This window comes from Austrofundulus limnaeus, unplaced genomic scaffold (assembly GCF_001266775.1).
Source record: "Austrofundulus limnaeus strain Quisiro unplaced genomic scaffold, Austrofundulus_limnaeus-1.0 Scaffold23, whole genome shotgun sequence".
In the NCBI taxonomy this organism is placed as follows: Eukaryota; Metazoa; Chordata; class Actinopteri; order Cyprinodontiformes; family Rivulidae; genus Austrofundulus; species Austrofundulus limnaeus.
In genome coordinates, this window is record NW_013952425.1 from 1,668,530 (window position 1) to 1,678,844 (window position 10,315).

The 10,315-nt window shown below is 40.5% G+C and overlaps 2 protein-coding genes across 7 annotated transcripts in view; one reads left to right on the plus strand and one right to left on the minus strand.

The window, feature by feature from the left end:
* The window catches only part of LOC106514851 (protein transport protein Sec24D), a gene marked incomplete at its 5' end in the record, with an annotated part of 12,480 nt that extends 5,307 nt beyond the window's left edge, over positions 1 to 7,173 (plus strand). The window contains 12 exon segments of the mRNA XM_014004357.1: positions 632 to 823; positions 944 to 1,037; positions 1,829 to 1,945; positions 2,175 to 2,345; positions 2,499 to 2,595; positions 2,671 to 2,816; positions 2,910 to 3,048; positions 4,138 to 4,256; positions 4,362 to 4,541; positions 4,635 to 4,826; positions 5,075 to 5,164; positions 5,466 to 7,173. Coding sequence (XP_013859811.1) covers positions 632 to 823; positions 944 to 1,037; positions 1,829 to 1,945; positions 2,175 to 2,345; positions 2,499 to 2,595; positions 2,671 to 2,816; positions 2,910 to 3,048; positions 4,138 to 4,256; positions 4,362 to 4,541; positions 4,635 to 4,826; positions 5,075 to 5,164; positions 5,466 to 5,606 — 1,678 coding nt within the window.
* A 151-nt stretch (positions 7,174 to 7,324) lies between these two features.
* Positions 7,325 to 10,315, minus strand: part of kcnip4a (potassium voltage-gated channel interacting protein 4a) — a 154,754-nt gene continuing 151,763 nt past the window's right edge. For all 6 annotated transcript variants that reach the window (XM_014004363.1, XM_014004359.1, XM_014004362.1 and 3 more), the window contains 3 exons: positions 9,979 to 10,083; positions 9,814 to 9,876; positions 7,325 to 9,727 (listed from right to left, as the gene is read on the minus strand). In XM_014004363.1, coding sequence (XP_013859817.1) covers positions 9,680 to 9,727; positions 9,814 to 9,876; positions 9,979 to 10,083 — 216 coding nt within the window. In that variant the 3' untranslated portion in view covers positions 7,325 to 9,679. The remainder of the gene's footprint in view (positions 9,728 to 9,813; positions 9,877 to 9,978; positions 10,084 to 10,315) is intronic.

The following is a 10,315-nucleotide window of genomic DNA, read 5'->3' on the forward strand; positions in this document are numbered from 1 at the left end:
GGACGTGGAGAGGACGAGGAGAAGAGCAGTGAACTTATTTCTAATTTTTATCTGACTTATTTAATTTTATTTTTATTGTTTTTATCATCCAGGCTCTGTGAGAAAATTAATTTGAAGCTGAGTATTTTTAATAAAAATCGTTAGATTACTCTAAAGCAAAATGAGGGAAAATCTGTGTCAGTTACAGACACGTGAGCAGCTGTCAGTCAGCACCTGTCAACCTCCAGGCTCACGATGGAGCGTGTCTGAACCAATCACTTTTGTTGGCATTGTTCAGCTGACTGATTTAAATACATCTTAACATTCATGAGGTACTTTACATTGACTGTTTATGGTTGAGTGTGGGCGTGTAGAGGGTAGAACCTGAGGCAGGACCTCGTGCGCAAACTCTGACGTGTGGCTGTGATTTATAAAGGAAAGATGCGTAGAAACGTGCGTACGCACCGTTTTATAAATCTGAAATTTTTTTGGCGTACGCCTTTTCCACCTTTTGGCCGTACGTTCACTTTTAGTATGGTTTCCACGCAATCCTTTATAAATGAGACCCCAGGTACTGTTAAAATGTCCCCAGCCTCCATCACAGTCTGAAAACTGCTGTTTGTTATTAACGTTTTGTTGTTTTTCTCACCAGGGAGGAAGGTGCAGAGAGCTCTGCCATAAAGGTGGGCTTTGTTACCTACAACAAGGTGCTTCACTTCTACAACGTAAAGAGCGCTCTGGCCCAGCCRCAGATGATGGTGGTGTCAGACACGGCCGAGATGTTCGTCCCTCTGCTCGACGGCTTCCTCGTGAACTACGAGGACTCGAGAGCCGTTATCTACAAGTAGGATACATCTCGTTGCACACGTGTCTCATTGTTTGGATTGTTGGTCCTCCTCAGCTCGCTTCATTTGGCTGAGAGAGACTCAGAACAAACTTTTAATGCGTCCTCTTCCCTCTCCAGCCTCCTGGATCAGATCCCTGACATGTTTGCAGACACAAACGAGAGTGAAACGGTCTTTGCCCCCGTCATCCAGGCCGGCATGGAGGCGTTTAAGGTTCGCCACAGGGTGACAGCTGTCAGCATGTAGTGGGACCTCCTGGAGTTACATGACTAACATGGGGTTATTTCTGGGCTAATGTGTGTGATAAATCCAAGAAAATAAAGTCAGTAGTATAAAGAGAAGCTTCCTTATTTTACACTGTTTTACTAAAAGTTCCTATTTTATTTTTAGTTTCAGTCCGTTTATAGTGTGAATGTTATAAAAGCATGAAAGGATGTCAGCCTTCCTAAAACTCTTCAAAATGTTTATAAATCTTTACTGTAGTTTCCACTTTTTGTTCTGGTTCTGCCTTTTTAACKTTATCATTTTTGCTTTTTCAGCTATCTTTTGGCCCATTTTAGCTACAGTTTTGCTATTTTGTGCTTATTTGCTTCTTTTTCTATACTGTACTGCTTTTCTTGCTACTTTTTTTARCTGTTTTCAGATAATTTTAGCTTTATTCCAGCTAAATTCCCCTTTTTGTGCACATTTCAGTTCCTTACTGCTTAATTCAGCAAACATGTTTTTTTCTGCTTCGTTGTGCTAGTTTCTGCTTTTTCAGCTAACATTCAGGTCCTTTCAGCTACTATTCTGTTAATTTAAACTATTTTGTGGTATTTTTGTTTTATGGCAATTTAACTGTACTGGTTTTCTTTGCTAATTTATTTAGCTGTTTTCAGCTAATTTTAGCTTAATTTCAGCTAAGATTGACACAAAAATTGACCGTTTCTGCTTTCTCAGATTTTGCACACTTCACTTCATCTTTTTATAAATCATCATCTAATTTCTGTCTTTTGCTTGTCCAGGCAGCAGAATGCAGCGGGAAGCTTTTCATCTTTCACTCATCGATGCCCACAGCTGAGGCTCCGGGCAAACTCAAGAACCGTGACGACAAAAAGCTGGTCGGCACAGACAAGGAGAAAGTGAGGAGCTTTTTGTTTAGTTCTTAATCTGTGCTGGGGTTTATTTTACAATAATGTGAATATTTTTCTTTGTGTCAAACTGCRTTTGTTGCTTTTCTCATTAAGCAGCTGTTTGGACTTTTCATGTCTTAAACAAAAAGCTGCAGTAGATGCCGCCTTTAGGCTTTGTTGAAAATCTGAAAACAGTTGACTGACCCAGAATCTGTCCCCCTTTTTTTTTAATCCACAGATCTTGTTTCAGCCTCAGAAAGGTGTGTATGAGCAGCTGGCTAAAGACTGTGTGACCCAGGGGTGCTGCGTGGATCTCTTCCTGTTCCCCAGTCAGTACTCAGACTTGGCCACCATGGCCGATGTGCCGTCCCACACCGGAGGCTCCRTCTACAAGTACAACAACTTCCAGGTATTCAGCTTGCTCTGTACACACAAAAGACTAAAACAGTGAGACAAACACATTTGTGTCTGATTATAATAAAAACAGAGAATTTAATTTGCCCCAGTCTGCTTGGGTTTAACTTAACATATAATTGATGACAACACTGCCCTCTGCTGGCAGATTGAGACAGACGGCGAGCATTTCCTCAGAGACTTGAGGAAGGATGTAGAAAAACACATTGGATTTGATGGAATCATGCGAGTTCGGACCAGCACAGGTCAGAGACCAACCWTTAATCCAGTTGACCTCCCAAGTGATTTCAGTAACAGAGACCCTCTGTGTCCTGATTCAGGCTTCAGAGCCACAGATTTCTTCGGGGCGGTCCACATGAACAACACCACAGATATTGAGATGGCAGCTGTGGATTGTGACAAAGCCCTGACGGTGGAGTTTAAACACGATGACACGCTCAGCGAGGAGACCGGAGCGCTGCTTCAGGTTTGAGTCCCTTTTTTTTTTAGTAGGAAGAATAAATCATTGTTGATTTTTTTTTCTTCTTCATGGGAGCTCATATTTTGTCTCTGCTGTCAGTGTGCCTTGCTCTACACCACCATCGGCGGGCAGCGGCGTCTCCGCATCCACAACCTGAGTCTGAACTGCAGCTCGCAGCTGTCCGAGCTCTACAAGAGCTGCGAGACGGACGCACTCATCAACTTCTTCGCCAAATCAGGTGAGTTTATTTGTAAAAACCAGAGTGTTAAAAGGCCAGTTTTAAACTTTTCAGAGTCAATTTAACTCCCCCAGTGTTATTTTAACACTTTCTGAGTAAACTGAATTCCAGCATTGGTGTTAATTCACAGTGTTGATTTTCCTAGCGTTGTCTCAACACTGGACAGTGTTAAATAAGGCTCCGCCCACTGTTAAGTCATATGACACTAAGCAGTGTTGAAAAAAAGCATCCTGAAAAAGCCCCACCTTCCACCTCATAACAGACAGACCAGTATTTTCACAGCAAGGAATGCTGGGTAATCCTGTAGAAATTGTTTTTGCATGTTTATGACTATTAAAGAAGTGTAAAAATTAGTTGTTCTAGTTAGTTGTTTTGTTCAGGTTTACCAGCTGATCAAGTTTAAGTTTGTTATTGGCCATAAATCAAGACCATGAGTGAGAGGTACTTCTTGGTGTGTGAAGATCGACTTTATTACACTTATCCTGGAACTACTGTGTAATGTTAATGCAACATTAAAAAGAGTTGATCTTAACTCTACAGTGTTAAACTTACACATTCAAATTTGCTGTGTAATGACACCTAAGTGTCTGTTTTACACCCCTCTGCACAGCAAAAGAGTAAGTAATCAACACAGTGTCAAATTAACACTAGTAGGAGGTATATGAACCTCCAGTGTTAACCATCAATAACTCAATGCAGTGTTGAAAAGCATGAGAATCAGAGTTGATTTGTCACCACAGTGGAGTACCTTATTAACTCTGCTTAGAATCGTAATTACTCTCATCATGTATTTGACTTGAAGAGTTAAGTTTTGTTAACACTGAACAGTGTTAGTCAGTGTTAATCTTTGACTCTGTTTAGAGTTGAATTGTACTCTGAAAATGTAATACTATGGAAAGAGTTAATCTGACACCAATTCAGATAAGGACCAAATAGACTCGGACACGGTGTTAAATTTAACTCTGTGTTGATTTAACACTTGAAAATTTACTGTGTAGCGCTAAAGTCCAGTTGGATCTACTCAACACATTGTTGTTATCGCAAACGTTGACTTTTGAGTTCATTAAAAGTCCCGTGTCGTCCCGTCAGCTTACCGTGCCATATTGAACCAGCCTATAAAGAACTTGAGGGAGATCCTGGTCAACCAGACTGCCCACATGTTGGCCTGCTACAGGAAGAACTGCGCCAGCCCCTCAGCTGCCAGCCAGGTCTGTACAGGTCCAGCTCTAGAGTCCGACTGAGTTTCGATGTCGGGAYACAGAAGTCCTCGATGGGTTTCTCTGACACTAACAGTGCAGTTTGTCCACATGTAGCTGATCCTGCCCGATTCCATGAAAGTGTTCCCCGTCTACATGAACAGCCTGATGAAAACCGCCCCCCTGCTGGGCAACACCGAGCTCCCTACAGACGACAGGGCCCACCAGAGGCTGTCAGTCATGGCCATGGGGGTGGAGGACACCCAGCTGCTGCTCTACCCACGCCTCCTCCCGCTGGTACCAACTAACACTCTGCCTTTTTTTTTTTTAAAATAAACAGACTTAAATAAATGAAAACTGTTTGGATTTTTTATTTTATTTTCCCCCCAGCACAACATTGATGTCAGCAGCGACGGAGTGCCGGCTCCGGTTCGCTGCTCCGAGGAGAGACTTACAGATTCTGGCACATTCCTGCTGGAGAACGGGAACGTCATGTTTCTGTGGCTCGGACAAGCGAGCCCACCAGACCTGATCCAGAACCTCTTCAATGTGCCCTCYCTCGCTCATTTACAAGGAAACATGGTCAGAAATCATCCCACTCCCTCATAAATACTGAAACCAGCTGTATGGGAAACAGTAAATGACRGTGTTCTGAACTGTAGTTTCATCGTGCTCTCTGTACAATGACACATAAAGGTCTCACTAATCTAATCTCTAAAGGGAGACGGTCACTTGCAGATCTTTCGACACTTGTTTGCTTTCCTGCCCTCCAATCAGATGTGATGTTTTTGACACATTGAGCTCATGGTTTTTTTTTAAATGTTTTTCAGACTTCACTCCCAGAGCTGGACAACCCGCTGTCAAAGAAGGTTCGGTCCATCATCGGTGATCTTCTTCAGAAGAGGCCAAACTCTATGAAGGTGAGAAATCCAACACATCTGTTGGACGGACCCCCCACCCCCCCTTCAAACTTAATGAAATGGAGATGAAACTTGCGGAAGTAAAAACAAAAAAAATCATCTTTGCTGCCCTCTAGTGGAGCTGAGATGCAAATACAACCCCAACATCTTCAGCAATTAATAAATGAACTGATGACATTTTAAGATAAGCTTTAATGTTGAACATGGAAACATTTTGAGCACTCCAGGATAACTTACCAAGAATACTATTTAAATTTTTAGTACATAAGAAGCTATAAAAACTTCTCTCCGCTCTTTGCAGCTGCAGCTCGTGAGGCAGAAAGACAAACTGGAGATGCTGTTCCGTCAGTTTCTGGTGGAGGATAAGGGTCTGCACGGCGGAGCCTCCTACATGGACTTCCTCTGCTACGTTCACAGAGAGATCAGGCAGCTGCTCACCTAACCCGACCTCCTCCTCCTCCTCCTCCTCTCCACAAGCCTGAGAGAACCAACCTCCTGCAGAGAACTCCCAGGATCCGCCTCTGTAGGACTGAAATAGTTCAGGTGATCCACACAAAGTTTCAAAGCCATCCGAATGGAAACAGAAGCAGAGAGCTTTTCAGGAGTCCAGCAGCTTTATTCTTTGAATATTTATCACTCAGGAGGGCTTTCGAGTAAATCTGTAGAAAGGACTTGGACATGTAGATACTTAATGAGATGAGCGGACTGGAACCACCACGGCTCTTTATGCCCACCAGCAGGAGCAATACATCCACTACATTATCACTTACCTACAGCATTTATTTTCATTTAACTTGATACATTTATAGCATCTAGAAAAGCTTATTAGTGCCTTTCCACTCTCCTAAGGAGACAAAGGATATCTCAGTAAATGTTTCGTTGCTGTCTGACTGAGAAGTCTGTTTCAATAAAAATCTTGAAAATCCCAAATGTAACAAGAACAGCAGCAAATCTGTCCTGTTTTGACACAACTGATTCAAAGTGTTGGATCCACACATGTCCCCCTCCACCAAACGTCACATTCTTTGCCCATTTATGGCCGAATCCTCTCCTCTCTCGGCGCGGCCATGCAGAAAGCCGTTTTGTTTTGGCGTTCTGAGTGCACGACGAGGCGAGCACAGCTGTCGCTCGACCGTACAGGCTGCAGCAAACCAGGACCGAGTGGAGAAGAAGAAAACAATTTAGTTTTTCTTCAGTCTTTGAGGTGGAGTCGGCGGAGAAGTCTTTGTTGAAAGGCATTGAAATTGTATTTTTATGTTCCTACAGAAGTTTTACTATAAGTTTACAGCAATTTGCACACATTAATGAAAAACTAAAGAAAAAAAAACCTAGCTTTTTACCACAGTCTGGATGAAATTAGAAATAGCAATAAATCCATATTTCTCCTTCCTCATTCTACTCCGTTATTCCGACACTCGTAACACTGTCCATGTGGGTGCTGAGCTGTGATTGGCTGAAATGTCCAATTTGGAGTAAAAACCAATGCTATTATTGCAGTCCTTTGTGACTGATTTTGCACAAAAYATTTAATTACAATGAAGATAAAATTTCAAAACCCAGTGCAGCTCTAATTCTCCTTTCATCAGGTCACCTTCAGTGTACAGGAAGTTTACTCGTTTAATCAATTAGATCCTGAAATCATTCCAGTTCTGTACAGTGTACTGTTTTTGTTTTTATAAGTAATTCCTTCAMCATAATTTGTTATTCCTCTGAATAATCTTTAAACCTTTGCAGTTATTTGTGCATTTAAAAGTGCAACTTGTGTYTTTCACATCTCCACCTGCCTGATGTTTAAAATGTTTTGTCAGAGTAAGACATGACTGGCTGCTCTGTTTGGTTTGTCTGCAAACTTATCTCAGGTGATTTAATGTTTTAAGAAACAACAAAAAAAAGCAGTGATTGAATCAAAGGGAAAAGATGGATGGCTCTTTGTGCGGCACACTTGATGTTTTCATGAACATTTCATTACAAAATGTAACGTTTTTGCAAATTAAAACATTGAACTGTAACTGCTGCTTATGGTTTGTTTACAAGTACAAGAWATATTTGTTCAGGAAATTTGTTTTWCAAAATTTGAAGCCTGATCACTCAGTCCTGATTGGATGAGTTTGGGGTCCCATGTGTAATATGTCGCCACCACAAGGAGGCGTGAGTTCATTGTTTTTTTTTTTTTTTTTCACTTTAACCACCTCACCTGCTATGATTTATAAATATAAATCTTAAACAGGATGTTAAAGTTTGTTCTCCAGCAATCAAACCTACATTAAACTTGTAAAAAGTAAARCCTTTTTCAAAATTAAGGAAATTGATGAAAAATATGCAAACACACACACAAAGTCTTGTTTTCTTTACTAAACTCAAACATTCCTCTGTAAGGTTTCGTGAGTGACTCCCAACATGCGAACGCTTTTATAAACATGTTAATTCCTTTAAAATATTAAATCTATAAAGCTCTGGTCTCCCTCACTTCCCTGGTTTGTCTGAATCAGTTTCTAACATCCATATCACTGGCAGGAAAAAAACAAAGAACAAAAACAGAAAATGTCAGATGAAAACACTCAGTAAATAAGTTACATAATGTCCAGCCCTTTCTTTCGGAGCGTGAGACTTTGACACAGCGTGGCTTTCCCCCTCCACACCATTCACTGCCAATCAGTGGTTTAATCAGGAGTCAATCAGGCTGAGAAGGTGTAGGCAGCTGGAYGTTCTCCCACAGAAGCATGAACAGTCTGTCAACCTAAAGTAACGAGTTTAATACAAAGTTTTTGATCATCAACAAAACCTGCGACGTCCTTTCTTAAAGATCTGATTTACAGAAACAAATCTAAAGACCTGGATTTCACCCAAGAGCAAATTGTCATTTAATACTGTACAACTGAATCTTTTATACAATAAGCATGAAAGCCTATAAATAACCTGAAACACTGCTCTTAGTAAAAACGGCCCCACAGGACTAATAAATAAAAATAACATGATGATTGATGGTTGACTTTACAAGAAATATACATACGTACAGAAATAAAAATACACCGAAAAGCATCTTCTCAGTCTCTTTTTGTTTTTAAACAGTCATTGTTGTTTAACATGATTCTCTTGGTAAATCTACCAGTGTGCTTAAAACTACAGAGCCCGCCAAGGGGCAAAATCAAAATGTCGAAAAAAAAGCAGGAATTTAAAAACGCTAAAACACCCACGCTTCATTATTCGGTGGTGAGAATGTTCATATTATTGGTCGTGTGGGCGGGGCCTCATACCATACATTTCCTATTAGATTTGGTGACACTTCGGTCAGTACTATGGACGTCACAGTGAGGCCCAGATTTCTGCAGRGGTTACATTCTTAGAGTAGGAAATCATGAAAAAAAGCAAATGATTGATGCAGTCCAGAAAAGACTGCTACTGGGTGGMATCGAATTAATTATTTTTTTAACGGAACCCAATGTACATTATTTTTTGTTGCAGTAGTAAGTTAAATTAATTTATCTTATAAAACTCACATCCCCACCCCACAAGATTAGAAATGGGCGTTCTGTAGTGTAGTTCCGGTTTTCAGAAAATTGAGGGGATTACCGCAAACTACTAATTAGGTTCTATTAAAAAAAAATCTGTAAAAGACTGAGTCCGTAAACTGTGAAACTCTTGCAGGGCTTCACTGTATTGAACATTATAGCCATGTTTTTTAACGTGTAGATGGCTTCGAAATCTTTGTGTTTTCTTCTGTTAGATCTACGCCCTTCAGCTTCAGACGGGAAAACAAAACTCAACACGTTAGCTGGTGCCCATAAACACAAACATCATCGCAAATCCACTTCCATCTAAGCTGAAGAAACTAGTTTACCAGCCACCATTTTATTTATTTTTTGTTTTGTTTTGAGCTTTCCTGGCCCTTGGCAGGCTCTGTATAAGACAACCCAATGAYATTATGGTCCAACGTTGACGTCAATACAATCCTTGTGTTGTCTAGTTGGCAAGTAAACATGAAAAAGTTTGAAAAGTTTGTTAAATATAATTCTTATCTAATGTTTAATCTTTAGTATGTACAATTCGTAATGGTACAGTTTTTTTTCATCTAAAGGCTTTCTTAAAAAAGCAAAATCACAAACCACACTCGATCAGTAGGAACACTCTGGAACTTAATTCTTAAAAACAGAGCAAGATCTGATTTAATGACCCAAGARCTCACAGTGATTTCACTTGGCAGTAAATAAAACTATATTTTACTGTCTTTTATTGAACACCATAAATAGTGAAATTTTATTTATAGCCTAGAAATGACAGTTTAGCCACTWTTTAGTATCCAGCTGGCTGTTTTGAGTAAACTGATTAAAAAGCAGTTCATTCCAGAGTGTTCTCACTGCGCAGCCTACTCCTAATTGTGGCCCACAGTAATGAACAATATTTTATCTATGGTCAAAAGTCTGCATAGCACACTGTACACAGTATGAGTCCAAGTCAGTAATTGGGCCGTGCTAAAGATGGTGTTCCCTTCCAAAAGCTTCCACGGGCAGCCAAAAGTTAGAGAACATTTTCAAAGAGGTGCATTGATCGCATGATGTTTTCATCCTGGGGATAAAGAGAGACAATGTAATGAATACCGCTGAATTCAGGCCAACGGTAGTAAAAGCAGATTTGCGAGGAATCCAGCTCACATTTTGGCAACAGTCAATGAACTCGTCTATGGTTACCACTCCGTCTTTATTTTTATCCATCTTCTGTTGGGGATAAAGAAAAGAGGGTTGGGGTGAAAAAAAACAAAAACAAACATGAAGGATTTCTGAAGCGTTTTATATAATAGATACAGAGCAAACACTTGCCTGAAAGAAGACTTCTACGTGCTGACGGGGCGTCTCCTCTTTCAGGACGGGGTATGTACATTTACCCATCATGTCGTAGATGGCCTTCATGATRTCCAGCATTTCCTGTTACATGTAGGAAAGTGACAGTTCATGTAAAATGACCAATAAAAAAATAAAATTAAGCAATTGCACATAAAAAAATCCATTTATTTTCAAGTAAGGGTCTYTGCAGTACATAGGGGGAGTTTGTCCTTGGTCAGACTGACATGTCTTGTAGGGCAAGTTACAGGGGTTAGACAATGAAACTGAAACACCTGGTTTTAGACCATAACATCCCTTTCAGACAGCTTCCTCT